The 20,489-nt window shown below is 38.8% G+C and overlaps 1 protein-coding gene across 4 annotated transcripts in view; it reads left to right on the forward strand.

Moving 5' to 3' along the window:
• The window catches only part of LOC124159288 (histone deacetylase 4), a 539,951-nt gene that overhangs the window by 21,796 nt on the left and 497,666 nt on the right, over window positions 1-20,489 (forward strand). For all 4 annotated transcript variants that reach the window (XM_046535002.1, XM_046535004.1, XM_046535005.1 and 1 more), the window contains exon 2: window positions 2,996-3,989. In XM_046535002.1, coding sequence (XP_046390958.1) covers window positions 3,554-3,989 — 436 coding nt within the window. In that variant the 5' untranslated portion in view covers window positions 2,996-3,553. The remainder of the gene's footprint in view (window positions 1-2,995; window positions 3,990-20,489) is intronic.

Below are 20,489 nucleotides of genomic sequence, written 5' to 3' on the forward strand. Positions count from 1 at the left end.
GTCGCTCACATGCTTTAAGCGGTTGATTGTCGGCGGAGCATTTAAACTGCGCTCGGCACAAAATGCACGAATTTTGCCGTCGAAAAGACCAATTTGCGTAAATATATCGTGAAAGTCCAGCCATCGCATCTATGTCGCATTTATTAGCGCACATCGCATCTATATCGCATTTGCGATTTTCACGCATCTCTACACATCATGAATATATGACCCCGATAGTGATGCATCTATTATCTTTGTATGTCGGTGAGTTGACAGATTTGCTTTCATTCGAGGTCTGTATGTTCCGGTGTATGGTATTCCTCATTTTCCCGCCCTTATCTCTGGAAGTACTGTCCTGTCGTAACACTGGTAGGGGACAAAGGAAGGCTATGGAGATGCCCATTATTCCTCGAGAGCACTTTTAGATTACCTCTCATGCCACCATCCTACAAGTCCCTAATGCCTTGGCCATCTCTCTTCGTGGATCCGTGGATAAGTCTCGGGTGAGATTGTTGTGAGAAATTGTGTGTGAGTGGGAAGTGTTGGCCTTTCGTAAAAGGCAACGCTCGACTCCCCCTTTTAACCCACCCAGCGTCCCACGTTTCCTCGCATCCCGTGAGTGGGAGGGGAAATATAAGAGATCAGCGCAGTTTGGAAGGGAGATTGAGCGCGTGGTTGTGTTCGAGGAAAGGGAAAGGAGACAGTGAGGAGAGGCATGGATGTGCGATGGGCTGGGTATGGCTGTTATTCAAGTTATCCTCTCACATAAAATCCGAATATCCATGCGTGAAGGAGTGGAATTTTTCCATATTGAAAATGCACACTATACACACACACACAGTATAAAATTCAGTGCTAATTATAATTTGCCTTTATTTATTTATTTATTATGTTTAATGTTCGTCCAACATATACATAATTATAGGGCGAACAATACAGGAATATAACTACAAAAAAATTGAAAATAAATTCGTCACAGCCACAAAATAGTAACAATCATAATAACAAATGCTGAAAAATATTAACTAAATACTATCACAGTCGCGAAACATATTCTTAACATCTTTTACAAAGCAGTATTTCTTTTGATACAAGTCTAGATCGTTGAAATATTTGTTATATAGTACACAAATCCTTCGTATTGGCGTATTGGAACAATAATTTGTTTTAACCTTTGATATGTAAAATGTTCTTTTAAACCGTCTATTAACATTTGGAACTATTATTTTTATTTCCTTCAGTAACTCATAACATAGGCCCTTATTGATGACATCATGCAGAAACAGAAGATCGTTTATGGTTCTTCTATTTTGCAGGGTATGGAGACCAAACACTCTTAACAAATCACTATAACAAACATAATTTTCGAAAAGCGGATACACATGCTATAATGCAAATTATAGAAAACTTAAAAATCTCTTTTGAACCTACTCTAGCATTACAATATGCTTCTTTAAATAGGGATTCCAAATAACTGACCCATATTCCAACTTGCTTCTTACATAAGAGTAATACAATGTCTTAAGTACCATCTCAGAGTCAAAATATTTTGACATGCGGTGAATAAAGCCCAACTCTTACAAGTAAGTACATATTTATCTCGTAGGAAGCCCTTGCTTCTTTACTTTCCCACTCTGCCCCTTCACACCAGTCTTCAATATACTCTGGATGTGGATGGAAGTAAAGCCACTGAAATTACATTTACTCTCAAGGCTTATGACTCTACAGGAGCCCATGTTTTGACAAATTCCTACGGTGAAATTATTAAAGGTAGAATATGATTAATAGTTCGGGGACTGCTGCGACTTTAGGTCGTATGAATTACGAAGAAATTCCACACTGTAAAATTTCTTGCTTTCTCCTAAGGGGAGGCTTGGAGGAAAGAATAACTAACGGGAGGTTGCTGAGGAGGGTAGCCTGTGCGATACGGATGGCGAAGATTGATTTAGTAACCCGGTATCAATGGAAGTACTTCGCGGCATTCGTTTAATTCTTCATTAAATAATTGGTTTCCTCCGCAAATATACCGCCATGCGTTTACTTTTTCATTATTTGTTTGTAACTATCCCTCCCGAGGCTAAATGAAGATTTCGAAGAATTTTATCAGAGGAATTGTTTGTGGAGTGACTTGTCGTTGTGTTATTTCTGATTTAGATTTATACGTACTCTCTCTGACAGTTTTATCACGTGAATTAAGTTAATTTATAAGCAACTTCTGGAAATGAGGGGGCCTTTTTTTCCATTTTATACCATTCTCTCGGGCAGAAGTAATTTTAATAGGTAATGGAGGAAGAATGTTGGAAATGCCCGCATCCCTTCGTTGCTGGATAACTCATTGATGAGGCAAACAGCTTTACACGACGCTCTTACATGGTCACGTTCCCATTGTCCAATAGCTTCATTGTTATGTCATGTGAGAATGATGAGAGCGAATTTAGAATTGACGAGGTATGAATCAGGCAAGCTATAGAAGACAATAAAGTAGCCATTCGTTGGTAGCCTTTTCATGGCGGAAGGAAAATTTAATTCCGTGAAATCTTGTCTGTGGATGACTCCTTTTTTCTTTTGATTAAAATATTGTCGCGTTCATTATTGTATTTCTTCCCTTGGACAAATGTCGCCAGTTACGGCCCCACGAAATATTTTTTTGGAGCTGGCTCCTGGGAAATTAATCTTCGGCCTTACATTTATGTGAGACTATTTACTATTCCACGAGACTTCTATTGAGAAAGAATTCTCTTGTTTGTATGTGATTGGTCTACTGCCTGTATTCCTCTCTGAGTTTTGAAAATTTCAACCTCGCACCTTTTCTTAGAGCAATTACAGTTGTATGAATACGTAAAGCTGAATACGGACTTTCAATTTTTTTTGCTATACCGTGGTAGATGAAACCTGACTGATGTTTCAGTCGTCTGAATTAAGAGTCCGTTTTAAATCTGTTGAGAATGAAAAATTATTAAATTAAGAGTTGTCTAAATTACATTTTTAAGTACAATTCAATTTTTTCCTGCAGGTATTTGCTGAACATGGGAGCAGTTCTGGCGCCTCCTGATGTGGAGCTATCGTTTGGGGACAGGGAAGAAGCTGAAGTGTCGGTGACAGGATAAAGATGAAAAATTTTCCGAATGGTTGATTAAATAGATTTGGAAGTTCGACGTTTGGGAAGTGATTTTTTAACATATTTTTCATAGTTTTCGGCATACCACCGAAAGATACGAGCGTTGAAGTCTCCACTTGAATTGTTTAAACACCCATATTTAAATTACTGTGCGGTGCAACGAATACTTACGGGTCGAATTCCGTCTGGGGATGCTCGTGCACACCTGACCAATTCTGAGGAGAGAGTCCTCGGAACAAGAGGAGGGACGCATCGCTAGTCCCGTGACGGAGCTGGTCCTTAGCGCGGACCCGAGGCTTCATCCTGTGTCGTCTCCCGCTCGTCCTCTCCGGGGTGGAGGAAGACCAGGAGGAACCGCTTCCCGCGGTGGCCGCCAGCCGCGAGGCCTCCGCCGATGCAGCCGCCCCCGCCGCCAGGAGGGCCCCGGTCGCCGCCAACGATCCCCGGTCCACGATGCTCGTGGCAATCCCTGAGCTGCCGGAGCAACAGCAGCAGCCAGCGCCGCCAACCCAGGTCCTGGGGACGCCACCGCCGACGTCTTCGGCCTCCGGTGGTCCCTCCGCCAAGTCCTCCCCCCACGGCGGCGGGCCCGTCGAAGGGGGCGATGGGACCTCACCTCCATCCTCGGGCGGCGGTGCCGACAAGGGCGCCGACTGCGACGAGGCCCGGGCAGGGGATGCGACGTCCCCTGGGTCACCAACGTCCCCCGGCGGACCTTCGTTGTCCCCTTCTTCTTCGAGCTCGGCGATGGTGATGAAGAGGAGGCTCATGATGCCGCCGCCGCCTCCACCGCCGCCGGCCGCCATGGCGTCCATGAACAGCGTCGGGGACGGAGCGAGGAGGAGCCGGACAGGTGACGTCGCCGGGGAGAGGATGGGAACCATTGGAGGTTGGTGAATGCACAATTAATTTTTTTATTAAAGAGGGAGCGTGGTGTCCTAGCGGGTAGAGCATTTGGCTTGGAGGGTCCAGGGCATTGGCGGATAATTATTATAGGGCCCTGCAATCCTGCTGGGGGTTTGAATACCTCCTAGATTAAACATGGGAGTCCCCGGGGCCGTCCCCCGGAAAATTTGTTGAAATTGATCTCTGAAAACAGCATTATAAGAACTATCTACATGTTTTGGCATTTCGACAAGTTTAGTTCTTTTTTTTGGAAAAATTGCCATTGCAGTTGAGGGTCCAGGCTCTCCTGGGGAACCTGCCCCCCCCTAAACTCAAGCCTGAAACTTAACTCCGCCCATTTTCCTGTGTTCAAATTTTTTGTGAAAGGAAGTTATCGAAGTAGGGGGTGGCCCTGGTAGAGGAACGTATCCCCTTGTCTAAATGAATGATATCTCACTCTTGTGGCTTTGAATGAGGTGACCTATTCTTTCGTTATAGACAAGGTGGGTTTCAAACCTGTCATCTCCGCGTTAACAGGTAGGTATAAGTTAACCCTACCACTATTGATGGCGGCAACTTCGTTATTCTCGTAGATTTGAAGTATCTGGTGTTTTTCGTCTTGTTATACTAACTAAGACTACACAGTAATTAGATGATCGGTTACTGATACGGCGTTTCTTTGACTGAATTTCTCAACGTCTTCCTTCAGCTCTAAATTTCGGTGAACATAAAAAATAAGACTGAGACAGTCGTCTTCAGTCTTATTTTTTAAAGGACAGTCGCCGAGACAGTCCTTTTCTTTCTCATCTATTACGGCAACATCAACGTTAAATATAGCAGGTTAATTTTTGTCTATAGATATTCCCTCACGAGGACTTTTCTTTCATTTGATTTATGGCTTTATCGATGTAAACTCTGAAACTTAGGAGTGACAATGAAAAAGCTTAGTATAGCCTCATTCCTTTCTTGCTTCCTTACATTTTGGTCCTGATTTTTATCGCCGCTTCTTGTTTTTTGTGTACACTGTGGAGGACAGATTACCGTGTTATTGTATGTCTTTCCAATTTATTTCAGAATGCCAAAAATTGAATTCAAATCCACGTTGTGAAACGCCCTCAAGCGTAGTGACATTGGCCTTGTTCTTTTCCATTATCTTCTCCATGAGCAGCCTTTCAGGTGCAATATTGCTTCTCTTGTGCCTTTACTTTTTCTCTGAATCTGAATTGGTCCTCATCCAGATATCTTCTCTTCGTCATTCAGGTCTTCTGTAGATGATTCATGTCAGGATCAAGATGCGTGTGTTGTCAGGCTTAAGTTTTCAAAGTGGCCCGCTCTTTTTTTCTCGGGAGTTGGGATTGTGATGTTTCGCTATCTCACCTGTTGAGTACATTTCGCTCACAATTTTGTATGGCTGTTTCAAGGCTTTTTCTCCTGAATTTTTAATTATTTATGCTGGAATGTCATCAATTCCAGTTGGTTTGTTCATTTAGGGGACTATTCCAAATTCACCAACTTATTATTTTAAAATCGGGGCTCCCACTTCATGTTTATCCTCTTCTTTTTCGTTTTCGATAGTTTTTGTTCTTAGAATTCCTCCGATTTACAATTCTTTCAGATATTATCTCCATATCTTAACCAAGCCTTCGTTTTCAATCACAGCTTCTTCATTTTTGTACCTTTAGAGTATTATATTTTACGTCCCTTTCCTTTAAATGGTTCCTCATTATCCTGTGAGCGGCTTTCTTCAATGAGGTCTAAGATTCCCTGCGTGGTATTTTTTACTGATGACTTCTTTTGCCAAGAGCTTTTTCTGGTGATTCCAGTTGTCCAATGCTAATATTTTTCCTCCAATGCTAATATTTTACAGTAGCCTCTGATTGATTGATCACAAACTCTCCTATTTTTTACTCCATTGCTTCTTGGAATATCAGATGATGTTAGGTCTCCTTCAATTTTTCAACTCGTCCAATGTTTTTCACTGCCTTTTTCCTAAATCTCTGTTTCACTAGAATGTTGTCAATTTGGAATGTTCTTAGGTCTCCTGGCATTTTCCTCCTGCGTCTTCTTCGCATGGAATTTTTGAGCTAAATCTGGCAACCACTTGCTTGAATTCTGTGCAGAATTTAAGTAGCCTTTCTCCTCTTTTATTTCGATTTCCTAATCCATATTTGCTGGCATATATTACTGTTTACATATGGTTATGTGAAACTTTAAATGCATTCTGAAAATATATAATTGAAGTAGCAATAGTGAAAGTATAATACTTAGAAAACTCTTCCAAACTGAAGCGTCTAAAGGAGTTTTTTGAACTTTTTTGTTTGTGCTCAACACCCTGATTTGTATCTCTTACCTTTGATTTCCAATTATATTGTTACTAGTTGTATCGTTAGGCTCGGTGTACCTGATTATTATTGAGTTATCATAGGTAGTTGGTAAAGAAACTCTGGTCGAATCTCTCCTATTTGCTTTTGGTTGGAACTCTGATTTAGTTTTTGGAATGAATATTGGTCATGTCAAATTAGCTTCATATGTCAATGGTGAAATTCAGGCTGGCACGATTGGCTCTGAATACTTTTTTATTTTGGCTGAAGAATGCTCCTGATTTTTACGTATTTAATAACACTGTGGCTCCGTGAATGCATAATTTGTTTTAACGTCCTCGTCAGGCAGAAAGCGGCTGAATTCTTAATTTATTTACCATAGGCATCTTGTTAGGTACGCTACTCCCTCATCCGATAGATACACGTTGTACTTCGAAATATTATTATTTTTGAATCGTGTGCAAAAATATCTGTCCATAAACGTGACCGAATCGTCATGCTCATCAATTTTAAATCGATTTTTCCGCCTGGGAATCTATGCAGTTTGAAATTGCGCTGGTTCGAATTTCCTGCTGATCATTATACTTTTCACTCATTTTTCCACTTATTAATTGGACCGCCTGAATTACTTCCGTCATTAATGAAACTTGGGAACTAAATCCCCCCGTCAAATTAATTCATTAAATCCCTTCCATTAATATCACGTATTCGTGTTTAACAATCCGCAATCACACTACCGCACGCTTAATTTAATCCTTAAAAAACATTTTCAAATCGGATTTCATATTGACGCCACTGAAAATTTTAGTTTTATATTTAGCTCATATTTGATGTCTGATTTAATATTTATACCCGGCGGAAAGTGAGGAAAAATTATTAGTGAGAGGCTGTATGAAATCAAAGCTAGATGGAATATGTTATATGATTCACCGTATTTCGGTCATTTATATTCGAGTCACAAATTTGATTTTATTGCAAATGATATTTGTAAATGAATAAAAGTTTACTGGTATGGCTAGTGTGGTTGGAGAAATTGATAGGAAAAACGTATTTAATTTTGCGACTTTAGTTTGTTCCAATTCAGGGTAAAGTGTTAAATGTTTTTTGAATATTCTTCATACAGACGTCTAAAGGTATGCTCCACTGTACGTGACTGTCGATATGAAGTAATATTCTTGGCCAAGAATTTATGACGCGAGATATAGGGGAATAGCCTGTTGTAAACGTGGGTACATATTCGTGACATTGACGAAAAAGTTATGCGTAAATGAATAAGGGTAATTAGTCTATCATGAATGGAACGTTTTATTCGAGTGAAGAATCAAGCTGCTGAGACTTTAGAACTTGGGTGAGTGAGTAATTCACACGATCAATAAAATATCCTTTATACAGAAAGTTTAATATTCATGGACCATATGAATATGACTCGGCACTCGCGCTCTGGGTTTACCGATGAAAGCGTCATGTGGGGTGCTATCGGGGGATATTCTGTGCCCTTCTTCCGTAGTCTGACCTTCTGAGCTCTCATCATGCGGTGTCGCAAATGAATAGGAGAGGTTGGTGAAGGAGATAGAAGTAAGTAGGTGTAATGGAGAACGAATTTGCAAGTTCTTGACATGGTGAATTGATGTGGATATAATCAACCATAATGATTTCAGAAATGCCAGTATTTTGTCCAACAATAAGATTTTGACCGCTGATGTTCAAAGACAACATGACTTGTTACTATGTGATTGGGTAATTGTACTGGTTTTTTCGTTTTACGTACGATTTTTCTTTTTTGCTTAATGGGTAGAACATTAAATATAGCGATGCGAATTGTAACATTTTCATCATATTTATAGGGAAATTCTTGCTAAGCCCACCTTTTTAGTCAGTTCTATTTTTACTTTCCCATATTTAGGGATTTTTATTTAATCAGAAATGGGTCGCAAGAAGTTTAATTTAATCCGGAAAACAAACGGAATAATATACGCTGATTTTCTTTTTTGTAATCTAGTGGTGCATAGCTCTGTTCGATAGGTTTAGGTAAAAATGCTCTGCTTTGTCTTCTTTTTTTCTACTTTCTTATGGCAATGTGTTGTATAAAGGATGTGCTAATAAATATTCTAGAGTCATGAAAACCATATTCTAGTTCTATTTTGAATATCTAAGCCTTGGAAAACAATACAAAACGTAAATAAGTACAGGCTAATCTTGGTGAGTGTTTCGAATGACTGTAATTATATCCCTTAACTGACGGTTTTTAAAGGTGTTTGATCGGGATTTTCATTTTTTCAATTAGAATTCTTGAGGACTATGAAGTGGACAGAAAATCGGTCCATCAATTTCGTATTCCCCTTGCATTCCTGCGATCAGTCGGGAAGTACGCGTTCTCCAAGGAGTGAACTTCCTTAATACCATCATAGTTAGCTAAATAGGGAGAAGCTTGTTACACCCATCTTTTGTTTCACCACTTTATGGAGCATAATCACGGTCTCTCGTAACAATTAATGTGTGATCATCGACTTCGCGCACTCATTATTAATTTTTTCATCGCATAGGATGTCGACACATCGCGTGTATAGGCGTTCAAGGTGAATACATGTTTTTAACGGTTTCAGACGTCATGAGTCCTCGTTCAAGCGAAGCCTTCGATGAGGTTGCTACTGTCGCGCAGCATCTCGGAACGTCGTTACCATATATTTCGGAATTACGTACCGGCAGCGGTAGATTCAGCTCTTTTACTGCTCCCTAACTGCTATCAACTCCTCCCCAATTACTTGAGGAAATGATGGGAAGCGGCTATGTACCGCTGGGAAATAGCTTAGTCACCACCGGCGTTAGTATTGTGTTTTTCAAGTTTATGATCCCTCATAATTATAGCATGGTATTCAGGATTATTCGAATAGATTTTCTGCATTTATGTTCTGATCTTTTCCTCTTTTTCGGCCCTGTTTATGATGGTTTATAATGGTTATGGCTTGGTAGCTACGGAGTGGTTATGTATCGATGAAGGGGCATTTATTTTTCTCTGCTCAAGTCAAGTAATTCATAAGTACTGGTATATAAGTAGATAGAGGAGTCTTTTGAGGTTAATTTTTATCTGATAAGGTGATACTAAGGCGTTATTTATTTCTAGACTCATGGTCATTAATACTTAACACAAGTATGTAGGCTATATGCATTCTTCAACTAGTAAATAGAGTAAGCCTTAATTTTTATTTTTATAATTTCTACTCACAAAATGCGTAATTAATGGAATATCTTTCCAGTGCATTGATTGTGTGAATGAAGATATTTTTCATTTTATCTATCGTTGAGGAAAACAGAGGAGAATATGCTAATTTGGCTCTTTGTAGTCACGATTATGTAACTAATGGCACCTGATACAATAATGATTTGTTGTAATCTTTCAAATGGATTTAAAACAGGACAACGACCCAAAAGTTATCTATTGAAGACAATCGTCAGTGCATGTGATCTGACCTGATAAATCTTCTGATTATCGTACAAGGTGTGATATCATTTCGCTTTCAGCAGTAAATTTTAAATAATTAAATGTCTCAAACAACCATTGATTTAATTCTGAATTTGGATTTTGGGAGCATACAACTTTCATCTGACCTGATAAAAGTGCTGATTATCGTACAAGACGTGGTGTGCCTTTTTGCTTTCATCAGTGAATTTGAAATAATTAAATGTCTCAAACAACCATTGATTTAATTCTGAATTTGACTTTTGGGAGCATACAACTTTCATCATAGCATGCTAACTGCCGTCATGGAGTAGCTTTTCTGTCAACTGTTTTTATAATCACCTCAATCATAGGTCATCGACTGTAGTTTTTTTACGCTGTTCTCCATTCTTTTTCCGTCTGCTAATAATCTCGTTTTATCTGATCGTTCCTTGCGATTATTGGTTATGACATAAGCTATGGTTCCTGCACTGGTGTGTAATGATTGAGTTATTTATTTAATTTTCATTTGTATGGTACCGATATTATCAATTTTTTCCTACCTTGCATTTCACAAGTTATTCATTTGGTCATGTTTATTCGCACATTCGATATCAGGAAGTACTCTGAAATATTGATTTCTAACATTTATCGTGCGTATTTAACAAGCTACTACCGATAAATGAACCGGCCACTACAACGGTTCAGAATAATGCGTAAACAAGGAAATATGTCACTTCGATCTCCAGACGGGGTCTGAATGACAGTGATTTCTTCAGGTATTCAATTTGACGTTGTTTTTGATGAGAAAGTAAGATTATAAAATTTTAATTTGCAATTCTCATGGAATTTTTTGGTAATAACTGGGTTCACCCCTTCAACCAAGTTATTGGAATCCCAATCACCTTGCAAATACTCTCAATCAGTGATAAGGAACCGAAACTGCGTAAATATAGGGTGGAAAATATCACGAGTGGACCGAGCTATTCGCAAGAGTCACGGCGCGCGTAATTCCACGCGAAAGTATAGTAATAATTTTTTGCCGTCCAGAACCGGTGAGGGTGAATATTTTTGACTGCTCACTGACCATGAGCAATTAAATAAGATAAGTGTAGAGATCAAAGGCGAATTCATACCCTATGGATCTTTGGGAGCAGAAGTCGGCCTAGTTGTTCGGCAATGAAATTTCAATGAGTGAATTTATCCTTCGACTTCTGACGGCTAAATTGACCATTGCTTATTGATGGCCATTGTTTTATATTAGACGCGTTGATAATTTATATTATTTAACATGAATTCTCTGCGGTTCCAATCAATCTTTAAAAGTATTCCCTGGGATCGAATGTACGAATAAAGATGACCAAATAAATAACTTTAATAAAATAACAAGTACGAAACAAATTGATAACATCAATATACCACGCAACTGATAATTCAATAAATAACCCAAACATTACACACCATTGCAGTAATTATAGCTTATATCATTACCAACAATCGCAATCAATGATCAGATAAAGCGAGGTAATTTACTGACGGAAAAAGATTTGAAAGAAATGAAAAATCCATGACCAGCGAAATTTCTAAGTTGAATGATGTATCGGAAGGCATCATTAGCAGGAGTTACTCAAGCCATCGACAGCGTTTTCCATTTAATTTAGCAGTAGAAAAACTCTGGTCCTCCTTAGCCCCTTAGACGGAGACGTCTGCGAGTTCGCTTGGAATCTTAAGAATCCGAAGAAGAGGTTTCGTGAGGGGGTCAGTTGGGAGGGGAGGTGAGGGAGGGAGAACTGGTGAGTTTTACGAGCTCCGGAAGGCGGTGAGGTAGGCAGGAGAGTGGGGAGAAGAAATGACGGGAGGGTGTTGATGTTCCGTGGGAGTGGTCTGCTGCCACTTTGTCCTCTTAGCCTGCCCGTGAACGCCTCAAGAGTCCGATATATATCCCGAAAATATATAAAGTATTCGAACGTCGTGAAGGCTTTTCGTACTCTAAATATTATCAGTACGATACAATACATTCTACTCTGTATTTGCCAGTGTTTTTACTTCACAATTTGTTGAGAAACGACCTTTTGGATGACAACGTTATATATGTGCGGAGTTTGATTGAAAGGACTAAATTCTATCTAACGTCTAACTAATCCATGACTGAGTGCTGTGGAGAGAATATTTAGGCTGAAAAACAGTGAATGAATTCGAATGTTCACTGGAAGAAAAACCGGTGGAAACGTACGTTCTAACTCCGTAAAATCACTGTGTTGGGTGTTATGCTTGCTATTCTGCATGTTTCCCTCTTTTTATTAAGTCGCTTGCGATTCATCTGTCAGTTTGTAGCTTAAGTATGTTTTGATCACCGTTGCCCATCATTTCGCAATCAATCAATTAATTATAGATTCTATAACCTTGTCCTGAAATTATATGAGCAAGTTGTACGAAAAATTTTAAGAATTTTTTAATTGAAATTGAATACTTACTCGATGTCACCTCACCCCAAAGTCCTCCGCGGGTTTATGTGATATAAGGCGGTATTTATTTAGCATGATCCTAACAAGCCTCTGTTAGGTTAAGTAAACGATGGCGCTAAAATCGTTTATTTAAGTGATTATCATCCTCTTAGTCACCCCATGAACGCCTCTGACTACGGTGTATATCCTGTAAATACATATAAAAGATTCGAATGTCGCTTGCAATCCATTTTCCAGTCTCCTGCGTAAGTATGTTTTGACCGCCGTTGCCCATCATTTTGCAGACATGATAGAATCAGAAATAAACTTTGTTATATTCCACACAGTATTTATTAATAAATGTACCGTTTTCGATCTTTTCAGGAATTTTCAAGAGGTAACAGAATTGGTAATGATAATTCTTATTGATAGCGACCGGAAAAGGTCGAAACCGGTATAGTTATTAATAAATATTGTGTTGATATAACAAATTTTATTTTTGGTTCTATCATTTCACTATTCTACGAAGTGAACTTGCAAACCATTGATTTAATTTCGAAGTCAATCAATAAATGATAGAATCTATAGCAAGGTCCTGAAATCATATGAGCAAGTTAGTTATAGGTGTTCCTCATTTCTCATCAAAAACAACGTTAAATTGAATACCTGAAGAAATCACTGTCATTCAGACCCCGTCTGGAGATCGAAGTGACATATTTCCTTGTTTGCGCATTATTCTGATCCGTTGTAGGGGGCGGTTCATTTATCGGTAGTAGCTTATTAAATACGCACGATAAGTGTTAGAAATCAATATTTAAGAGTACTTCCTGATATCGAATGTGCGAACAAACATGACCAAATGAATAACTTGTGAAATGCAAGGTTGGAAAAAATTGATAATATCGGTACCCCATACAGCTGAAAATTAAATAAATAACTCAATCATTGCACACCAGTGCAGGAACCATAGCTTATGTCATAACCAATAATCGCAAGGAATGATAAGATAAAATGAGATTATTAGCGGACGGAAAAAGATTGGAGAACAGCGTAAAAAACTACAGTCGATGACCTATGATTGAGGTGATTAAAAATACTGTTGACAGAAAAGCTACTCCATGACGACAGTTAGCATGCCATGATGAAAGTTGTATGCTCCCAAAAGTCAAATTCAGAATTAAATCAATGGTTGTTTGAGACATTTAATTATTTCAAATTCACTGATGAAAGCAAAAAGATACACCACGTCTTGTACGATAATCAGCACATTTATCAGGTCAGATGAAAGTTGTATGCTCCCAAAGTAAAATTCAGAATTAAATCAATGGTGGTTTGAGACATTTAATTATTTCAAATTTACTGCAGAAAGCGAAATGATATCACACCTTGTACGATAATCAGAAGATTTATCAGGTCAGATCTCACGCACTGACAAATGTTTCCGTTTACGTATATCCTCTAACCTACGAGTGATAGGTAAGCCTTCTCTTCAAATGAAAGAACGTTTTTGCTTAAAATGCGACTACATTGAATTTAGTTTTCAGATGAATTTTCGACGTAACTTTGGTAGTAGCAATGAAGAAAAACAGCATTCAAGAATATTTATAATGAAACTTGAATATTTACTCGAGTTTTTATTTTATATAAGGTGGGATTTATTTAGCGTGCGTGATTCTAATAGGTCTCGTGAAGTAATAAGGCACAATAAATCCTTGGGTAACGTGAAGAGTTGCGCTAAAATCGTCCATTTTAGTTTTGTAAGGATGTTTACTTATTTTTCTATTCAAATCCATCTAAAAATTGTATCTTTGCGCCAAGTTGTGAGTTTCTACTTGCGATTAATACCCCAATTAATCAGTTTCATGTACAATTGTCTTCAATTTTTGCCTGAAACTCGGTGTTAGTCGCTGCAATGCTGTTTCCTGGTGCCTCTTCTTTGATCTCAGCTTTTATTGTTGCTTGGTATCCCTTGTATAAACCTCAATTAAACATCTATAGGATGCGGGGAAATCGATCTCCTAAAATATTGCTAACCTGGCGAAAATCGGCAACTATGCATTGCGTCACACGATAGTGGAAAATAATTTCTTGTTACGCAGTTGAGTATCTTGCAGCTACATTTATTATGGCTGGTGCAATTGACCTACTGTAAGGGCAGTGTGTCAGTTTGACATTATGAGTGATATCCATACACGAGAGCCAAATACTTCATGACTGAGATGGAAGTTATCCGATATTTACGTTGGATGAAAGATATCCGATATTAGTTTTTAACTGGCTCCCCCATCTCTTCGAAACGGTCAAAGATTCGTTTTTACCTGTGTCTCTTTTGCTTGGTGTGTGTAGACGAATGACTGGCGATTTGATCGAGGATAAAAATTTCGGAGGTGAACTAGGTAGCGAGGTAGGCAGAGTGGTAAGGCTGTTCACGGTGGGGAAGGTAAGGAGATTGATGGCTATGACTCATAAGATGAATTGGGAGGGAAAGTCGAAGGGAAACAAATATGTAACTTATACTTTTCTCTCTCCTTTCGTTCCTCCTCTTGCCTCGTTCGTTTCGGTCCTCATATTTAGCCCTGATACCTATTTTTAATCGTGTAATAAAACTTCTCGGGAATAAAAGAAGGCTCGAAATAATCTCATTCCTAAAAGTCAAAAAGTGCAATCGACGTAGTAATATTCGAATCTGCAATTCTTCTCCGTATAGGATTTCGGAAATGTCGAGGAGTGGTCGTAGGCCACGTGACTCGTGCGTTTTTTAAATTATTTTTAATCTTGGTCGCATGCGCAAAAGCCAATAATATCCCTGCCTATCCTTACCTCGAGGGGGTGCTACCCTCTTTTCTCTTGCCTCCTGGTGGAATCAGTATTCTTCTGGAATTAGTATTGTGTGATAGGGGGTTCAAGATATTTAGCCGGTATTTACCTATTTGTAATCGAGTCCTTAAACTTTTGGAAATAAAAGAAAACTCGATATTGTCCCACCCGTCAAAGTCAAACAGTGCAATCAATGGAATCGTCGAATCAGCACAATTCTACGTCTGGAATTTGGAAATGACGAGAGGTAGGCGTAGGCAACGTGACTCATGAGTTTTTAAAAATCTTGGTCGTATGCGCAGAAGCCAATAATATCCTTGCTTATCCCTACCTCGAGGGGGTGCCACCCTCCTTACCTCTTGTTAGAAGGCCCGGCACCGGGCCTAGGGGGCACTTGCCCCGGGCGGCAGATTTCAGAGGGCGGCAAAATTTGAGAAGTTGTTAATTATTTGATAAGTTAATTAATTTTTCAAATTAAATTATTCAACAATAGTTATAAATTTATAAATTATTAAACAATATTTTTTAAAATTAAAATTAAATATAAATTAAATTACAATAAATTAAAAAAACAATATAAACAATAAAACTTATTAATAATAAACATACGGTGTGTAATTTCAAATACTGCTTCTCAAAAAAATTGCTTACGGATATATTATATTTAAGTTTTAGGGGAGGGGGAGAGAGACATTGAGGGGGATCAAGGAAGGGGGGGCTGTGAACTGATCTTTACCCCCTGACAAAACGCCTAGTTCCGGACCTGCTTGCTATGGCAATTTAAGTATTGTTTGATAGGGGCTTCAAGAGGGGATGGAAGTGGCTGGCGGCTGCGGGCGGAGAGGTATGGCTCCGCGGTAGTGGTGGGGAGTGAAATAGCAGTGGGATGGATGGGATTGAGATGCAGTCAGTCCTTTTTCCTCCATCCCTCCTCCTTTCCCTTGCCTTCGCCTCTCTTCGTGGGTTGTTGGCCTTCAAACCGGTTTCCCTCATATCCCCCTCCCCTCTCTTTCTATATTCCCTCCCCTTCGCTCCGCCTTATACTTCCCTGCTCGTATTCCTCTCCTCCTCACTGTGTTTCCCCTCCTCTCCCCCTGTCTATAAGAACGGAGGAGGGTGTGAGGTTCGTTGAGGAGCCGCGTTCTCGCGCATGAATTTTTTCGTTGCTCCCACCTCCATCACGTTACGGTTGTGCGGGACGCGGATTTCATCCCGACCCGTCGAGTTACCGGAATATGAGTATTGGCTCCATTTTGGGAAACTGCGTCAAATATCGCTGTACCAGCCAAAAATGGTGAATTTCAAATATCGCATTTTCCATTAATCTAACATACCTTATCTCTATCCTTATGAGATATCGTTAATGTATCATTGGCATGGAATTGTGTATTTTTGTAATGCTGTTCGCTTAGCTGTAAAGATTGGGTAAATGTTGAAGAAATCCTTTTCTTCTCTGATCAGCGACGATGTATTCACGTGAGCCTTTTTCTTAAATTTTATATCGAATAATAAAAGCAAAGAATTGCCGTAGGAGGCAATGAGAAAAATTCAGAGAAAACCTCTTCCTCTCCACTCGATTGTTGCAGTATCAGCCAGCAAGTTTTGGATTCTGAAATTGAAAGTAAGAGTTATATTTTGTGATTAGATCAACTACTATGTCGAGTTTTGGCTCAATGTTGTCTTTATAAGGACAACGATTTGCGGAAATAGTATTATAAATTTTTCGTAGATTCTCCGTCAATATGGGAAGTGTTCGAAATATGGTGGGCGCTACCGAAGAATGATGAAGATAAAATGGCTCGATAGTAAAGGTAACGAGGAGGTGCTTAGGAGACTGGGAGAGAAGAGAAATATTCTAAAAACCTGAAGGAGAAGAGGGAACAATATAGTTGGCCACATTATGAGGTGTGATGACCTGATGAAAATAATAGTGTAAGGACGAGTAGAAAGGAAGAAGGGCAAGGGAAGGCCCCGAATGAGTTACATAGGACAGGTTATAAAGGATGTAATAGAGAAGAAATACGTCGCTATGAAAAGGCTAGCGGATAGAAGAGAGGAATGGAGAGATTCGTCAAAGCAATCTTAGGATTTTTAACTAATGATGATGATAAATTCTATGTACTCTATTTGAGAAAGCGTTCCGCAGTTGATGCTATTTATTTAGGGAATAATGACATTGGGATAGTCAATGGAAACTAAAGAAGTTTTAAGATGTAATCCGGCTTTCGAATCATTGTAGTTGTGTAGGTAGATTTAAGTGGGGAAATATTTTCACTAATTGTTTTTAGTTGAAATTAGTAACGTGAAAAGGCTTTAGTTTTTCTTATGTGATTATTTATCATTCTGCGTGCTTTCCTTACATGGAAGGTGTGTTTGCTTCACCCGATATTGAAGTGTTACGGCTGATTAATTACAGGATTTTTGATACCATTTGGCCAGGAAAATGTGTAGAAATGTTTTGCGTGCATATGCTAGTTGAGTGCATATCCACCGAACGATTTCTTACTTTAATACGTTATGTAGTACTCGTGGAAGGATATACGGTGGCATATAAGCTGCATCGAAGTACTAGACATAATATGTGAACTAATATACTAATTTTTAAGGTTATTATACGTCGTTGACGCAAAGAGCCGGTAGCCTAATGGAATTATTATATCATTGGTCATCATCGTCATAGATTTTCGATTGATGTAGTAGGTTTTTGGGCTAAACCCATCTTCCAAGACCCAAACTTCTGTCATCAATATTTTCGTTATCAGTATCTTCTTACTACACTTGGTTCTCCTCTTTCTGCACAGGTAGTATCAAGGCTTTGCCTCCCTTAAATATTAGTCCTACACTCAAAGTAGGCGCTCTACTTTCAAAGTCCCTCAATTGCGTCTAGGATCGTTGTGGGCAATTGAGATCATGTTATGAATGAAATGATGCGAGTATGGATGTAGTATCAGTAAAACGATTAACGTGGTAGTGATAATAAATGCTTCCGTTGATTCATTTGGTTTATATTTGAGCTTCTATAGATTAGTGCCACCTGTCATTTCTCTTTCATTTAATGGCTAGCCTTGCTTTTTAATAATTCTATGGACAAAACGCAAAGTTATGATGCTGGGAGGCTAAGATAATGTGTAAATAATTATTTAGATCAAACTTCAAATTTATTCTGGCTGTTAAGAGTTTTAATAGATATTAGTTCCTGCTAATGGCTGCATATTTCCACTGTATTTTCAGAATGAATTTCGATATTATTCTCCAACATTTTGTTACTGATTTATTTAGCGGCTGTCCTTAACCTTCTTTTTCAGTCCCTCTACAAAGATATCATCTGTTAGTCTGAGAAATCATGCGTTTTTTTACTCCGCTCACTCTCATTAAGCTAGTCGAGGCATGTGTTATCGATGCATTATTACATTGACATCATTTGCGGAGGGTAATGGCGAATTTTATTATAATTTTATAAGGGACCCCTTTTTTGATTTTTTTGGTTGTATATGATTCAGTAAACTAAAAAGAAACCTTTAATATGATAGTGGAATAAGAAACCTTTAACAGTCGTGGAAAGTGGCAAGTGTGTAAATGGCAAGTTCAATATGGAACTATTCCACTCCATCTCGGTAGGTTCTACGGTTTTTATTCAATTTTGTGATTAACTTTGGTCTCTTTGATTTTAAAATTACCTTCAAATTACCTCCTCTCTCTTTCTCTCACTAATATGAACTTTCCCCGATTACTTTGGTGAGAAGATTATGTTATAAAATCGCTCTCATATAGGTTTCCGTTTTGAAACCATGACACCGATGGACTCGAAGGATTCAGTTATTTACTTCGACGGGATATCGAGGATATTTGGATTCAATTCGCTTTTATAGAAATTCTTCGAAAATTATGGGCTGTGCACCCGTGAATGTTCGCTGAGTCATTAGCTGGAGATGTGTCCCTTGTTCCTCATCCGACGAACTCCGAAGTCCCTCTCCCGTGAAGGCCATGTTTACGAAATTCTTCATCTTGCAGCTAACCTGAATGCTCAGGTACCTCTCTTTGCTCTTGTGCATGTTACCTTGGCCCCCAAGTATCTCCTGGCCTAGATTTTCACTTTATCTCCTCCGTATAGTTTTAGAATTGAGTCATCGAATGCCTTGAAAGGCCCATCGTGCGGGAACTGTTGAGCTTCAGTTAATGGCGAAATACTCCTTGACAGTGAAGCAATCTTGGCACGAATGCCGTATGTGCTCCAGATCTACTGTAGGTCCCGCATATATGACGGCCTGACCTGCCCATGTCTTCCGTATGGGGTGATGGCGTAATTATGCACATGCGGGCAACGGAACTATTCGGTGTTTTGCCTAGCAACGCTAAATACCAATTTCTCGTGATGAATATCCTATATTGCTCAGATTAATGCACAAAAGTTATTCATGACTGACACGAAAATCATAGTCCGCATAAGGTGACCTCGTCAATCTAGTTGAAAACTCAGCTAAAGGTAAATCAATTTGGTTTCCTTGCTTGGGGATTATCAGAGTAGCCTGCTATTCATAGATTACTTTTTTTTAAATCGTAGGAAGTCCTATAGAAGAAAACGTAGGGTTTACAAAGTGAATGTAAAGTTGAAGTCCTCATGGGTTCAGCGTATCACTTACTCGGATCTTTATTTACAACTCACTGATCATTTATCTACTTTGTTCGCATAATTAGGTCTTGTTTGGTTGAAAAAAAACGCTCCATTTTAGATTATCACGTGCCAGAGGCATTTCTTTCTGTAAATAAAAAATAGTTGACTTTTTTGCTTAAAAATGTCACATATTTTCTAAAGATAAATAAATAAATAGCTAAAATAGCTGGTAATATTATGTTTTTAATATAATTTCTAATAATGGCTGGATTTGATTATGAAATAATCAATATTAAAAAGGAGACTCAAAGGTATGTTAATCATAAAAGCTGAAGATCCTCTCAGACTATATTAGAGATAGCAAATTTAGTTCAGTTAAGTGAATGACTTCCATCTTATTTTCAGAATTTATGAATAAAATACGTTTTTCAAACCTAGTGTTCCGCTATCCTTTCTATTGTATATTTTACCGTCTCCTTAATCCTTAAGCTCCGTTCTCTTTCGCTTTGGTTTATTTGTTTTTCACTTCATCTTTCTCTCGCCCGGAGGAATTAACTGGATTTATCCGCTTGGGCTGAGGAGTTAAAGAATATTTATATCATCCCCTTAGGAAGCTATAAATTGGCCTTTCCCATACAATATCCTTCATCTTGGGTCCATGGTTACGGCGCTGGCTCATTCTTTGAGCTCCCTCGGCTTATCGTGTCCCACGGATTTCCCTTCCTAGTTCTCGCTTCATCCTCTTAATGAGCAGGGCTTTGAGCGTTATCCTCTCAGATCGGGGGAGAAACAGTATAACCCTCTACCCTTTTCCTTTCTCCTGTGAGGTTAAACTCAGTTTATTAGCGAGGACTTAAAAATATATTTGTATTTT

This window comes from Ischnura elegans, chromosome 5 (genome assembly GCF_921293095.1).
Source record: "Ischnura elegans chromosome 5, ioIscEleg1.1, whole genome shotgun sequence".
NCBI classification, from domain to species: Eukaryota; Metazoa; Arthropoda; class Insecta; order Odonata; family Coenagrionidae; genus Ischnura; species Ischnura elegans.